General features: G+C 40.3%; 1 protein-coding gene across 1 annotated transcript in view; it reads right to left on the reverse strand.

Moving 5' to 3' along the window:
* Nucleotides 1-13,171: 13,171 nt before the first annotated feature.
* Nucleotides 13,172-16,553, reverse strand: part of TAPT1 (transmembrane anterior posterior transformation 1) — a 51,026-nt gene continuing 47,644 nt past the window's right edge. The window contains 1 exon segment of the mRNA XM_032108917.1: nt 13,172-15,286. Coding sequence (XP_031964808.1) covers nt 15,057-15,286 — 230 coding nt within the window. The 3' untranslated portion in view covers nt 13,172-15,056.

Here is a 16,553-nt window from a genome sequence, read left to right on the forward strand (position 1 = left end):
ATTGTCCTTTCCAGTAAATTGTTCTTATCTCGCTCTGTAATCTCTGCCTTCTCTCTCCCACCAGATGAGGGGGGGAAGGGGAACACCATCTGGCTTGGGAGACTCTCAGTGGAGGGGGAGGTCACTAACTTAGGGAGCGCCGTTCCTCACTCACGACATCGTGTTTCCACTGATTTCAAGAGGAAGGCTATGAATCTTGGTAAGTACAAGGCTAAGCCACAAAGCTCACTTGGGCATTGCTTAAGTAGGTGCAGGTATGAGCACAAGGGAAGAAAGAAGAAGGAGGGGGCCAGGAGGACTGCCGTGGGTACAGTTGCAAATGCACACGTAGCAGGACCCTAAAAGAAAGCCTGTAAAGACAGGACTCTGGGTACTGGCTGTAAGGCTGATGAGATGTTAGAAATCCTGTTTGGTCTTTTTCAGGCTCTGCTAAACAATGCCAGAGTCTTTGCCAACAAGAAGCATCCTGTTAAAGATGCATCCATGTTCACTTTCTTCCTGCAGTTAAAACAGTCTGAAAGACCTTTCTTATCTTTCAGTGTCTTGGTTCAGTTGTGCAGCAATTCAAAGTGAAACCTATGAAGATGTTAAGAAATTCCTTGAGTTACAAATTAAATCTGCACTACGATCTGCTTTAGAGATTGTCCTTGCGTTACCATGAACAAGAAAATGAAGATGAGCGTTGTATTTTTTTCAGACTCTTGTAAAAAAGACTTCCAATAAAGCTGTCTGAAATTAAGGGAATATTTAGTGTTTGCATTAAGGACTGTGTGAAAAAGAGCATTTGTTTCAAACGGTGTTAGTACATCTTTGATCAGTTCTATTGATGCCATGAACATTTTTTGCCTTTTCTTTAATACCCCTGTTATACCTTTTTACAACTTCTGTATTCTCAGTGCTTTTTGCCTACATTCTTGTCTTGTTTGTCAAGCTGAGAGACTAAACATTTTAGAAGCTTCGTAGCTAGGGATCAGTGTGCCCCAGACCCCAAGGTCCTCTCCAGAACACATTTTGTAAACTAAGATAGAACCATCTAGGGGAAGGTTCCTTGGGGAGGGGGGCTCATTCGACCCTCTCATTGGGGAATTTTTGATAGATCTGCTAATTAGTAAGACCTATAATGTGATACCAGATCTTTTGGGGGAGAGGCAGTGTGCATTTCGGTGCATTTGACCTGGACGTGTGCACCTAGGGATCCTTAAAATAAATACCAAGGTAAAATCCCTTTTCACCTTCTAACTGTGTTTGACTCTTGATTTTAAGACCAGAAAAAGGCATCACTATAAGCTAGAGGTGTATTATATTTGGATTTTGAGACAGAAGTGTTTGATTTGCATTTTTTAATTTTCTTGAAAACAAATAAATTTGAACTACAGCTTACTCAAAGTGTTTGTTGAAGAGAATTGGTCTATCAAAATGCCTGAACAGACAAAAACTGCCTTGTTCAGCTCAAGAGAATTCCTGTGCTATTATATTTTCATGCTCCCATTCAACTTCTGCAGATGAATACTACTAGAAGGAAATGGTCAAGTTTTCAGATCATCAGTTACTGCCCTCAGGTGTTCACACAGCTGTGGTCGTTCCCAACAGCAGCTCCCCTGAAACTGTAGCATAGGGGCTGGCCTCCACTCAGTACAGTTGTAGTCACCAGATAACAAATGCTCCTGCTGGAGAGGGAAGTGCCTTCAGAGCATATCCCCCAGCATGTGACCTGTGCTGAATTTCATTCATTTAAAGAACCATTTCTAGGTTGGGGCTGGGCACAGACAGACACATTGATGTGTTGTGGAGAATGTTGCTCAAATGAAATGAAAATAGAGAAAAATATGCTTTTTCAGTAGTTACCCAACCTGAATTCTACTGTTTGCTTTCTACTACAGCCAACAGCACCTTTCAGACAAACAGAGGAGCTGTAGTAGAGCACGGCTGCCAGTCAGAACTTAAATGGTAAATATGATTAATTAATACTTTACCTCACCAAAGTGCTGCAATCATTTTAATATTGCCACACTAATTTGGTCCAATGGTACATCAGGTCTGGAGAGACCTGCCTTCTCACTTCTAATTGTACTGTTCAAAGACACAGATAAATCATAAGGTCAGGACAGAGGAAGACATATTCTTTAAACTTAGATTTCTGAATTCTCAGATATGGATTAAAGAAGGAAAGAGAAAAAGTGTTCTCTGTGTTATCAGATTATTATTCGCTCTAGAGGACTGTATGTGAGTGTAAACTCAACGACTTGTGACAACAGTTCAGCCAAAGTAAATTGTTCTGCAAGCTGTATATTTGCAGGGGGTCCGATGCTGGTCAGCACCGGTGTGCCGTGACCTTCCTAGAGAGAGCATCCTGCAAGGAACAACTCTTCCAAGGGTGGTGGCAGGCCTCTCTGGGCAGCTGGGGAATTCAGCAAGTGTAGCAACTTCTCTGCTACAAGTGATACCAGCTCTCCTGATTCAGCTCTTTGTGAAATCACCCAAGGCGAGCTCGGGGACAGAGAGACAGGAACCTCGTCTGGCTGTTCCACAGAGGTGGCTTTTGTTGTCCAGCAGCCCCTGTGAAGGAAAGGCCAGGGACAAAGGCTCCCTGGGTTAGGGGCAGAAACAGGGGCTTTTTATGGGAAAGGCAGGGAGTGGGGTAGAAACCAACTAGCCAACTGGGTACAGGCTATTACCATATAGAAACAAGGCGTGCTGGGGGTGGTTCACTTTGTCACCATGACCAAGAGGAAGGTTGCTTATCTTTGGGGAAAGTCTTTTTGGCCTCAGACCTCTGTTCTCCAAGGGAGTGCAGAGGGCCCTTGTGCCAAGGGCTCCCAGCCCTCCACACGGTATGTCAGCTAACCCTGCTGACAATCGGGTCTGCTCTAATTGCTGCCTTGAAAAGAAGCTGTGCACAGCCGAGGCAACTCGGTAACATGCTCATTACAGACATGGGAATTAGGGGTTGTTCAGTTCTTACCATGATTGCTCTTAATAAGCCCATATAATTATATGATAATATGATGCACAATTTCTTCTATGGGTTCTCTGCACTAAAAGAGCATTTCACCCTGGGAGAAAATGCTTAGTTAATGCTAAGGTGGCAAGCCTCATTTTTGCACTGCAGTCCTGCCACTCTCACAACACTTGTGCTTGCTGTATTTCCTAAGGCTGTGACTCCTGGGGCCATCTGATTGTACAACAAGCTGCAATTTATGTATTTATTTTAGAGAAAAACTCTCCAGTTCTTAGGGCTACAGAAAAAGCCTCCAAGTAACTACCACTAATAAAAAAGATGTCCTGGAGGTCAAAAGAAAGTGGCATTAGAAGCTTTTTGTTTTTTGAATCTCATGGTGTGTATCAGTCATGGTGCTTCAGACAGGGGTGAACCTGCCCTGCATTTTATCCGCGGAGAATAGATAATCCTGAAACCTGCTCTGGAAATTGCCTTGCACATTTCCTTGATGAAGCCCAACACAATGAGTAAATCAAAAGTCAACCAAAGAGTTTCTTTGCTTCAGGCAAGTGCTGTTCTTTAGGATGGACCAGTGCTATAGGTCCTTCTGGCCTTGTTCCTTACTCTCAGATTTTGGGTCAGTGAACTAGATTCCCTGTTCTTCATTTCATGGATTTCTTAAGCAGAAATAGTCTTCTATGTCCCACTGTGAGAGAACGTGCTGCTGTGAGGCTTAATTGAGATTTGTTGTTTTTGATATTATTGGCTGAAATGTGAAAGCATGATATTACATTTGCACAGGGATTTACTGCATGTTTCAAAAAGCAGAAAGGACTGTGGTTTAGATGAAAGCTGTTACAGAATTTGGGGTATACATTTTCATAAGTGTATCACTTTCAAGCAGACACAGGCTTTTTAAGTAGCGCCAGTTGTTTGCTAGGGGAGTGGCCCAGAAGGATCTATAGTATATTTCCTAATTAATTGCTTCAGATTAAAGGTTTATTTAACTGTTACTGCATTGAAGGGCAAGCTATAGTTGTGCTTTTAACTTACAACCCAAAAATTACTAATTGAATTTGTTTTAATTAGAGAAAGTCAGCTACAACTGAGGAGCTGCCCCACATAATTTTGAAGATTTTTGTAAATTGCAATGCCCTGGAAATTGCTACCATTTCCTTGATAGCAATAGTGTGGGGTGGGTTTTGTGGGGTTTTGGGTTTGTTTTGGGCTTTTGCTGTTTGTGGGGTTTTGTTTGCTTGTTTGTTTTCATTGTCTTGTTTGTTTGTTTTTGTGGAATTTGTTTGTTGGTTGTTGTTTCTATTTTAACAAGTATTTGACTTTAGGTTTTTTTCATTAGATGTTATAGAGAAGATTTGGGTCTTTACACTAAATTAGCATTGTATAAAAATACATTCATTGCACAGAAAACCTGTCAGGGTGAAGTATGTCTCTGATTCTTTGTGGTGTGCTGGTATTGCACTAAGAATACAGGCTCAAGGACTTAACTTCATGCCTGAAGTATTTTTTTTTCAATTCTTATCCAAAAATACAACATCCAAATCTTTGACACTTTGCTGGAAGTGTAAATGTAAAGATTATTGAAGTGTAAAGGAAATCAGGCAAATCTTGCAGCTTTCATCTCCTCTTCACAACACTACATCGAGGATTTCATGTCAAGATAGTGACATCGTAAGTGGAGCTGATACTGCATCTTAATTGCCTCCTTCAGGTCTTGAAAGAAAGTGGTATTTGATTATCTGTAATCAAGGTGTCAGGGTCCTAAAGCCAAACCATTGATCCATATTTATGGCTATTACACCTTAATAATGAGAAGTGCCAATCTCAACAGAGTATGCAAGAGATCAGTTTCATAAAAGTACTCATGTGCTTAAATAAAATTAATTAACATCTAAATCTTTTTAAAGTCTAGCCCAGACTTGATGCAATTTGGCCATGCTGCTACATGAGAAACATCCAAACTTTATGCTGACAGAGACAACCTAACGATAGATTTGCTTTATTGACTATAAGGTACTTCATTAGGAGCATAACATGGAAAGGAAGAATCACTCCGTTGGTTTTGTTCCAACAGAAGGTTTTTGTGAAGCATTGACAGGAGGATGGCCTCCAGTCTTGGGATCAATCTGACAAAATATGGAGAGCCTAGAGGAAAGAACCTTAAGCTACTTTAGTCTAGGAAAAGAGGTGATCAAGAAGACATATGATAACAGTCTTCCACTAAAAATATAGTTAGGAAGGATGTGATTTGTTGCTCACTCTACCTGCTAGGGTAAGGAGACAGGAAATGAATGTATCACAGGCTTCCTCTTCTTCTGCTTTTAGTAGGTAGCACCAGAATAAAGATGGTTTATTATGCTGCTCCAGTATCCTGCCAGCAAGTAAGGATTCACTCTGTGTTGCAGAAAAGAAAAAAGTGTCTCACCAAAAATCCAAATTACAGTCATCACTGCAATGAAAAAGCAGCAGGGACTGGTGAAACTTTCAGACGGGTGAGATAGAAGGGCTCCTGCCCAGGAGATGTGTTCTCTGCACCCAAGGAGCACTAAGATAGCCAAGAGTCACACAGGAAGGGACTCTGGCTGATCGACTACGGTACTTACAAAGAGCAGGAGAGAAAATAGTAGTGATGCTGCTCTAGACTTGCGAATCCTAAACCTTCTGCTCCAGGATCAGGTGAAGCCAAAAGCTTCCTGGAGGGAAGTACACAGGTGATGTTTCCAAGATGGCTTTGTCAGCCTCCGCCATGGGATGATATTGCATGAGCTGTTGAGGAAGATGGGAATCTTCTTGACAAGAGAAGCTTCTTTGCCTGTCAGATTTCCAGGATGGGGAGGCTTTAAGTCAGATGTGGGAGAAAAAGAATAACAGGAGTCCATTTGTAAGCAGTAACAGTTAAATCTCAACTAAAGCCGAAGGACCAGAAAAAATCAGGTAGTGACTGTAAATTCAAGGGAAGGACAGGTAGGAATACGCCTGCACAGAACATTTCAGATGCTTGTGGATACTGCCTGAGCTGCACACCACTCCATCTCCCTGGGACAGCAAAGCACAGGGACAGAGGGAGAGCCACAGCCTTTACCCTGTGTTGGAGGGTCATGGTGGCTGACTTTGAAAAGACTTCTCTCTCTTGTTTCTCATCACTGGACATTTAGGACATCATAAAATGCTTCAGAGATTTATCTCATATCTTCTCTATTTCTGCTTGAGGGCCTTTCGAAACATCACTTCTGGTGACAGCTTAGCACTTTTCTCCTTTTACCCCAGAGGTAATCGAAAGCACATCGATAGGACTTTGCTCATCATGAGAGTTTCTTACTTTATTCATATCACCCTTCTTTGTGGAAACACCACACTAAGACAAAACACAGCAGCACAATCCCACCATTCTCCCTACCAAATATACCACCAGCAATTTCATGGGATCTCATGAGGATCTTGGCACATAAGTACAGAGGTTTGTGAGATTTTTCACTTATCTTAGGTCTTCTCCTTGGCACCAAACCAGAAAACTCTGAAAAGTGGTTAACGAAGTTGTTAGCAGATTTCTTGTGATTTAAAAGAGCAATCTTTGGAAAAGGGAAAAAGGAAATGACAGAGCAAACCAACTGCAGTCTTCCACAGTTTTTCTGGGCACATAATCAGATTTGGGTTTTGTTCCTTTCAGCATTTGAAGAGTAATGTGATGATGAATGAAAGCCAGCATAAATTTGTAAGATCATTTCAAACCAGTGCATTTCCCTTCAACAGTGCAGTACACTGTAAGGGGAGAAGCAGCAGATAATCACATATGTTCACTTATATGAGGCCTTTGATACTCTTCTATGTGATATTCTCAAACTAAGGAAACAGTAGAGATTAAAATTGCTTGGAGCAGTTGACAAAGCTTCTTGGGAAATCCTGCTTGGGGAATCACTATTTAATCATCACACAGCAGTAAGATTCGGCAGGGGTCTCTTCATGCTCCATTGCCACTCAGTGTTTTCAATCAGTAATATTGGTCAGGTGCCAGAGAAAGGTGAAGTGCAGGCTGTGGATACACTACACAACAGGAGTTTAAAACGAACTTGACTAAGCACAGAAACAGATGGCAAAAAATTGAACCGAAGCAGCTCTAATACAGGATTTTCTATTTTAGCAGCAGTATACTACAGCACAAGTGCAGGCTTGGGAGTAATCAGGCAGTTCCATTGGAAGCATATAGTTCCTGCAGCACATTCAAACTCTCCTGGGTCAGAAGTGGCATCCTGTTTTTAAGAGGTAAATTCCATACCAGGATATGGCAGCTAAAAACTGGCTGATGTAATCCTCAGGTTCAGCTCAGCTGGGATGGAAGGTATCAGCTGGAGTTCTGTGCTCAGAATGAGCATGGGACACGCTCTCCACACAAACAGAAGCTGAACTCATTGTGGGGGTTTAGCAAGAGCCTGAAGGGAAACACAAAGCAGCCTCAGCTGCCAAGGATGCAAGAAGAAAAGAGAGGGAGAGGCGCAATCTATTCTCCATGCCAAGGATGGACAAAAAATAGGGAGGGTTAAATTTCAGTAAGGAAGACTTAAAACAGACAGTAGGAAGGTAATAACAGCATTTGCAGTGCACATATTTACTGTTCATGAACATACAAAAATGTACCTCTGGAAATGTGCACCCAAATGCATGTTCCTCCTATGTTGCACTTCATGGATGAAGTTCTACATTTTCAGAGATTAATTTCAAAAACTCTGTTTTCCCCCCACTGTTATTTATCAGCCCCCTCCTTCCTTCCTTTTTTCTTTTTTTTTTTAGTAAGTAACATTGCAGATACGTTCTTTGTAGATCATTAGCAACCATATAAATGACACATGCTTTAGAAGCCCCAGTCTGCTGAGCATTACCCACAGTGGGCAGAAAAAAATTCCCTGGTTATTTTTTCTGTGGAAAACATTATTCTGAACAATTTCTCTTCAAGACACTAGGAAAGACTTTCAAATGCTCCATAATATGCTAAACAGAATTAACAGGTTTCATGAGGCTTTTAGACCACAGCTTCTCCTTATTTAGGGTGATCATGCTATGATTTATAGCTTGTAGAATTTATAGGATTGTATTTGAGGGTTGCCAGTTGTCCTCATCCTCATATTACCCAGTAGTGAAATCAAAATGCTGATAATTTGATGCCCGTGTCACTATTCACCACAGGCTGCCAACAGCTGCTCTGGGTATGAGACAAACCCAAAGCCAGAAATTGTCTTTGGAAGAAGAAAAGGTAATTACTATTAAAATAAGACAACCAACACTTTTTAATAGCCCAAGAGCCCTTCCCAAGTGGAATTCCACTGAGAGTATTTTCCTCTACAGACAAGATTTATTCAGTCTTTTATCTTAAAAACACCCCAAAGCTGCAGATTATGGCCTGGATGAACACTAGAATAACCAATGAAAATCTGACATATCCAAAATGACAGCAAGGATACCAGATTTAAGATCTATCTCATTTCTTTGGTGTTTCAACTCTAAGGAGAATTTATAGGTAAATAGACAGACTTCAAAATGAATTATTAGACTACAGAAAGACCTGCAAACTGAGTATGAAGTGTATTGGTCTCTTACTCACTGTGCTCTTCGTGCTCTCATGGACAGCTCACATCAGAGCTAAACCAGAGATTTTTTTTTGCTCCTTACTGTGGTTGTATGATACTATGGAGCTTGTATTTTTGTTTCCCAGGATTTGCAGTTTAGTTGCTGTATCAAGAGCTTAGCACACCTACTACCCCCAGGCTCCTTGGGACAAAAATCCACATTACTGAAAACTAGGACTATGGGAATTTTAATACTTTAGAAACTAGACTTGTCAAGTCAATTAAATAAAAACAATAAAGCAAATGGTACATGTATTCAGACCAAAAGCTGAAACTTGCCTTATGCAATTTGCCATTTTGTACATAAATGTATAAATCAGGTAAATCAATTCCACAGAGTTACTCTGATGCCATTAGCAGAACATCTATGCAAAGAATCACTTATTAAATAAACATTGGGGCTTTGGTCCTTGCTTTTGAGAAACAAGGGTATAGCACAAAAACTGGCTGGAGAATTTATTCCTTCCCCCATGGAGGCCAAATAGCTCATGGTCAGCCAGTGAATAGCTGAACAGGCACCATAAAGCATTAACTCAGATGGAGCAGAACTCGCTCTACTCCAGTGTCAAAGAAATTTTAAGTGACTAAAGACAACTCAGATTTTTAGATCAGCCCACCAGGTGGGTCCTCTCCTATTGCGTTAGGGAGATTGCCTCCCATCAGTGGCTAGGGCTAAGCTTCAACACAAGGTTCACTTTCATTGCAGCTACACCTTGAGAGAGTCCAAAGGGCACAAAGCATCAACCCGAAAACAATGTCCCACAGCTTCCAGGTTAGATAAACGCAATACTTCAAGAATTGTTACCAGAAGAAACTCACTTATCACAGCTCCTGCTGCCTTGGCTATAGAAAGGTGGCTGGTGGCTATATTGCTGCCTTTAACAAGTCAAGTTCAAATCAAACCTGCAGGAAAACTTTGGTCCAGTGCTGTCACCAGGATGTACTTGGTAGCATCAACTCACACACCTTCCTGTGTTGATTTAGTGTACCAATCCTAAGAATATGCTGGATCTTAAGTTTCATTGCCACACTTCTCAGTGCATCAATTGCATCACTTCCTAAGAATCCACAATTCCACTCATTTTAAACTGTCAGCATCAAAAAAGTGATTCCTCAGCTGATGCCTTAGGTTTTAACTTCCATATTTTTCAAATCCTGTACTGCCCAGTGGGTAACTCTGAAGTTTCTTGTAGCCTGTTAACTTCTGCTCTCTCATGCTGGGTAGACATAACAAAACTTCTCCAGGCCTGCTCTCCAAGGACATTCAGACTGTCCTAGGCCCAAAATTTGTAAACCAACATCTTAAGAGGGGGGTGAGCTTGGGGAAACTACATCATTAACTGAAGCTTTAATTGGAGAATTAACCCTGATATGCAAATGAACCAAACCTACAAAAGTGTGAAGAACTTGTGACCTGGGGTCCATCTTGGGGTCCATTTTGGCAGCAGCCTCTGGCTCCCCAGGGGGTACCTTTGAAGGCCCTTCAAATAAATACCTACCTCATTCCCTTATTCTTGTCTAGTCTCTGTTTTTAGGTGGTCTCTCAAGGCATCAGAGCTACCTTGATACTTAATGTATTTTCAGGGACAGCTGACGAGGAGCCTACAAGATGGAGAAACTTTTTACAAGGGCATGTAGTGACAGCACAAGGGGGAATGACTTCAAACTGAGAGCAGGTTTAATTAGACATTAGGAAGAAATTCTTTACTGTGAGTGTGGTGAGACTGTAAGAAATTGACCAGAGAAGTTGTAGATGCCCTATCCCTGGAAGTGTTCAAGGCCAGGTTGGATCTGGCTCTAAGCAACCTCGTCCAGTGAAAGGTGTCCCTGGCCATGGCAGCGGGGTTGGAATTAGATGGTATTTAAGGTCCCTTCCAACTCTATTAGCATCACAGGCACATATTGATATTGAAAACAGTCAACAAAGTTATTACTGCTGTTGTCCAACAAACTGAGCATGGATGGGAAGAACAACCAACATAAAACCTGAGACTTCCTTGAACACCAAAAATTACTGTATTAAAAATATACTGCCTTGCAACATAGCTGATGTTACTGATCTAAGATCAGTAGTTTCTGATATAAAAATGTGAAAGCAGTAAACACAACATAACATATAATGCATGCAACGTGTTTGCCTATGCAATACAGGATTTATCTAGCAAAGCTTAAATAGAACTGCACGAGTCAGCCTAAAAAACCCTAGAATCCCAGGTAGTGCTGCTGCAACCCACATCTTTGTACTCACAAAAACCTGACTCCTCTTTCTCCCTCTCCCCCCGATGCTCAACACCTCCTTGCAGTTCATCGGTCAGACAGAACTGCCTCCAACTGAGAATGAACCTCAGCTCTGCTTGATAGCATCACTCTCCTAGACAGTGGTGATGAATGGAAGCCATGACAGCCTACACAGCCTGAAGCTGCAGCTGTGAGGCACAGGTGGGCAGCAGAATTACAAGGGCACATTTTAAAATCTGAGTTTATTTCATCACAAATACGGTGAGTGTTTTGGTCAAAATTGAGAAATATTTTTAAACCCTATTGCAATTTTTGATTTTTCTGTTATTAGAACTGTGAGCTTACTAATGAGTGTTCTTTGGTGTTACGTATTTATGATCTTTCTTACAACTCTGTTGGCAGTGTTTTTCTAAATCTGGGTATACTGAAGTCCTAAAAGAAGCCTAACTAGACTTAGGCTTGGTAGGTATGATTGATGAAAGTTACTATGAAAAAGACATACAGAAATGATACATCAAGTGTTCTCTGACAGCCTTCAGAGTCTAAACATCTTACACCATTATATACAGGAAAAACTTCCTTGAGATAAAGGTGGTCCCACCGCAGCTCCCTCTGCCAGCAGCTCAGTACTTACACAAAGCTATTTGCTTCCCTGGAGCAAAATTCAGGCAGTCCTAATTTCTAAGACAGAACACTTGCTCTGAAGAAGTTTTAAAAGCAAATTTTGTTTAGCATTTGTGAAGAGCACTCTGAAGCTATGACTCCCCAGGACTGAGTTGGAACAACTCCTGGTTTACTGACAATGGAGGAGCCCAGTTTGTAAGACAAAGTGTTGCAGTGTTTCAGGAGCTTCACAGAGTTTGATTACATTTGTGCTATAATTAAGTTGCATCCATCCTTGCTCACCACCACCAAGAAGATTCACAACTGCAGCCTAACAGCTGTGGCACAGCAGCCACAACTGGGCAAATACTGGCTTTAACAACAGTGACCTCATCAACTATGCTGGGTCACAGAAACAGACTTCAAAATGAATTATTAGACTACAGAAAATTCTGCACCACAAAAAATCAAGACAAAGTTGAAGTTTCAAACTCACTCTAAATTAAGGAGAGAGTAAATTAACAGTGTGCTTGTGATTGTAGAACGACTATGCTTGAGGGGAAATTCTGCTTGGCTGATGAACATCTGAAAGGCTTCAAAAGATTAATTAAATAGTCCTGTCAAAACCAGTTGTTTCTTAATGCTCCCATAATGGATAATACTAATTATGAATATACACTGTACTCAATGTGTGCTTTTGGAATTAATTTGGCAAGTGTGACTTTAGCTGAAAAATCACTGCTTGCCTAGATTTTATTTTTGGTGGGATTTATCAATTGAAGAACTTCATTTATTCACTATTTAACCTCTGATGCTCTTATATATATCACTGTTAAGACAGAAGGTATTTGAGAAAACCTGAATGAACAGCTGTATCTATGGATGAGAAATTTGGTGTTGCTGGTTTTATTTGTTTGGGGGTTTGTTGCCCCTCAGCCACCTATAGAGTTCTGAGAGGACCACCCAGGGTCAGAGAAGCAGCTCTGACCTTTCATTAAAGGTACACTGCTAGATATCCAAGGAATCCCTATAAATCATGAACAAAAAGATGACAATCAGAGAGCTTGCAGCAAGACGAAAGAATGAAGTGTGATGCCCAGCTGGGCCCCACCAGCCTTTGGGAGTTTAAGGGGAAGTGCTGTGTTTGCAATGCCCTCCACAGCAGCGCCTCGAGTACTCACTCCTTGGCGTTACGGTGACCCGAGGGCAATGCAGTCGCACCTCCACAGCAGGCAGGGATGTACCAGCCACACCCCAAAGCCCAGCTGTACTGCTTTAGACCCAGGCACCACAGTTCAAGTGTCAAAACAAAGCTCCAGGGGGATTCAGGCCGGGACTCCTGCCCCAGTGCCGTGAGCCATTACCCTTCCACTGCCACCACTGTGTGCTCAGCGAGGGCTTTGCCTGTGCTGAGCCTGCATTCACAGCTGGCTTTGCTGTGTAGGTCCAAGTCCAGTTGTAGTAACTGACTACATAAATTACAACTCCCCTAAGACACAGTAGTTTTTCATTCACATGGTGTGTGCCCTTAAAAACCAAATTAATAATAGGTTTCCATCAATCTTCCGTCTTCCTACAAGTGGCAATAACCAACTGCTACAGAAATAGATCTGAAGCCATGGATAACCCAGTTCTTATGCTCATTTGTGTCCCACATTTGCAAAGATCCTACTCTATGGAAATCGGAATTTAATACATTAAATACTTTGCAAGATCACCAGCTCTGAATACTAAAAAAGAAATGTTGACGCTGTACTTTTCCTTTTTTAAACAAATATTACAAAATTGAATTTTATTGAGTTTCACACAAGATGCACTTATAAAATTGATACAGAATGTCATTCAACAGAAAAAAAATGAAAGCAATTTCAAGCTTTCTTTAGCAACCGCTAAATAATTATAAGATACACCAAATTGACAGGTAATCTTAATTTCAACGTGTGAACATCTCCAATTAGTATAAAATACACCAAAAATTAAAGATTTTCAAATTTTTTCACAGCACAAGTCCTTTTCTTTTTACTTTCATCCCTGAACATAACCACAGATTTCAGCCATTACACCCACTACTCTTATGGGAGAGGCTGAATGACTGCATCAAGGAGTTCCCAGCAGAGCAGAGCACCCTAAACTGTACAGTAGAGTTCTCTCATTATCCAGTCTGCTCAGATAAGTAACTGTCCAACTGCCTCCATCTGCTGTGTTACTGCAGTCCTGCAAGTTTCAGGGATTAGCAGATACATTAAATTTTCACACGTTCATACAGCAAATAAACTTTGGCTTTCCCATTCTGACGAATTATGAAATTAGCGAAGAGCAAATTGTCTTCATTTGTTCAGCACTGAAGTACTTTTATGATACCTTCCCTTGGAAAGTAAAACTGGTGCTTACTTGAATGTCTGAAAGGCATTTTGGAAGTTAATTCTGTGTTTTAACATATGAAGAGTTTATAATTACCTAAGGGATCTCTTTTGATACAACTCTCCAGCATATGTTTTGAGCTCAAATTTAATCCATTCTTGGTCTGAGGATTCCAAAACTTCTTCTGTCGACCCTCCCAACTCTGCATCTCACACCAGAAATTAAGATGCATTGTAATGCTTAAATGCTCTTTATAGATCTAGTCCATCTACTTGACTACGACCAATCAATTACATTAAATGGATAATTATGATTTGATTGTCAGTATGAGCTTTTATAGGCATGTTCTCAGGCAAGTTAATACACAGATGTAATTCTTCTAAGAGTTAAATGCAAAATGCAGTGCAATGTTCTTTTCTGCTGTGTTAATGCCATACATACAGTTCCAACACAACCCTTGTTTGCTGCAATAACACTGCTGTTCCTTAACATTAGAAGTGCCCCTTTAATATTTTTTCCTACAGCAACAAAAAATCCTCAGCTTTTAAAAATAATTTTCTAAATAATTTGCCTTGCAGGACACACAACACATGAAATGAATATGCTTCATATTTGCCCAGTTAAGCAGAACCTTCATTATTGTGATCTTTCCCTGGCATTTAGTATTCAGATAAAATACTATGCAGTAAGTCTTTCACTTAAAGGCAAAATTTTATTCTGATTACAAGATTTTCAAGATACATCTTGAAAAGATTTTTGTTGACAGGAATAACTATCTTGACTTACTGTTTTATGTACCAATGCTTTATGCGTTTGTTGATATAAGCACAAGTTTTGAATTCTGCTTGCAGATGTTTAATAAAACACAGTAACTGGATAGGCAAGCTTCCGGTCAAGTCGCCACACATTTCCAGGAATATCCTTACACTGGAGGAACCTTCATGAGAAATAGTGTTCTGGAAGCATGGTTTCATAATGCAGAACAGGGTTATGCTTTTTTCCAGTCTGTTTTCCAGAAAATTGATACTGCAGCTCTGCCACCAGGCTAGAGACTCACGATCCACCACATTTTCCAAGAGGCAAGTTAAAGACCGCTTACTTGACCTGACCAGATACCAAGCCAAGTTACTTGTAGAAAGAAATTAATATTTTTTTGCCATTAATAATTTAAGTTTTTAAATAAATACTTATGTGCCTTTTGGCAACTGTCCATTCTGGTAGCATCTGCTGTCCCAACAGCTCAGTATCCTTAGCATATTGATTTAAAAAAAAATAAATTCTTAGTCAATTCTGTTTCCACAAATAGTAAACCTGTCTATCTCCAACAAGTCTTTCTTTGCAGACCTGTGTTTTAATTCTGAACTGTCTTGGCTTATATCTTTTTCTTCTCCATCAGGAGTTGTCAGAAATTGATCAGAATTGCTTGTTACAAGTAAAGATGGCATATTCTCCTTCTGATGCACCGGTTGACTGGTAACTGATGTAGAACCGTTTTCATCTGTGGAAATTCCTGTTGGAACAGAAGACAATTACAAAGGTAATAATGAGTTTAACACAGACATATTGATACAATGTGCAACATCCAGATTCATCCAAAGCTATCCTGAGAAAGTATGCTGCATGAAATCAGCAGAAGCAACAGAAAAATGCTTTCTGGAAGCCACTACCTCTTCTTAGCTTTACTGTAAGAGAGCTCCTTTTCTGATTTAGAAAACATATAGAAAAAAAATAGACAGAAAAAACAAATTCTCCAGAAGCTTAACTAATCAGCAGTAGCATAAGCAGCAGAAGTTAGGACATACATGCTCATTTTTGTTGGCTTAAGCAAAAAGATTTTTGACAGTCTTTGTGTGAATCACACAAATGTTTTCTACAGAAATGAACAAAAGGAATCTCCGTGGCACGAACTAGATGTGCCTAATCCTCTACATAAGTACAATAAACCTGCCTTCTCCAGGGATAGCTAATAAATGACTCATGCACTGCTACGCACTTTAATAGCCCTGGGCCCTAAAGCAGTGCTATTAAAGATGTCTATTTTTATTCCTGTCTCTTACTTCAGTGGAACTGAACACTGGCTTCATTAACCTAGGATATTGGTAAGTAATATCCATGTGTTTTTTCCGTATTTTGTTAAAACATTTAAAGAATTAAAATGCACAAGCAAATGACAAGGAGATAGTAAATAAGAAAAAAAATTATTTCCTCCTCAGTAATGATTGAGTTATTGTTTCTAAAGGAATCCGAAAAAATCTTGACTGATGTGGAGAATACTGCAGACAGCCCAAGGAAATGTTATCTGTCAGAAATGTAGCACTATCCAAATTACTACAAACACTTGTTTCTGCAGAGCATCTGTCCACAGTATGCTATCTACTACTTGAAGGTACATGGGTTACCCTCTACCATCTTATGCAAGTTAAAGGTACTGAACTTGCATTGAGAAAGGAGACAAGTAACTTTAATTCTAGAACTTGGTTACAAATGTAAGTATTTTCTAACCCAGCAGCTTCCAGATGTAGCTGGTCAGCCTGTAAATGATTACTGGTAATTAGAGCTTTCATCCCTCAAGAGCACGTTTAGAATTTTATTCTTCAAAATTTTAACTGTTTTTGTGGACAAAGGTGGAAACTCTTTAGAAAATTAACTGACAAACTATAAGCTGGCACAAAGGAGAACAGACTAATTAATTCCCTTACCCTCATCCTAATAAGGGTTGAGAGCCTCTATTGAAAAAAACTTGATAAATGGGGCACAGAGATTAACTAATATTGGGG

The sequence above is a fragment of the Corvus moneduloides genome, chromosome 5, assembly GCF_009650955.1.
Source record: "Corvus moneduloides isolate bCorMon1 chromosome 5, bCorMon1.pri, whole genome shotgun sequence".
NCBI classification, from domain to species: domain Eukaryota; kingdom Metazoa; phylum Chordata; class Aves; order Passeriformes; family Corvidae; genus Corvus; species Corvus moneduloides.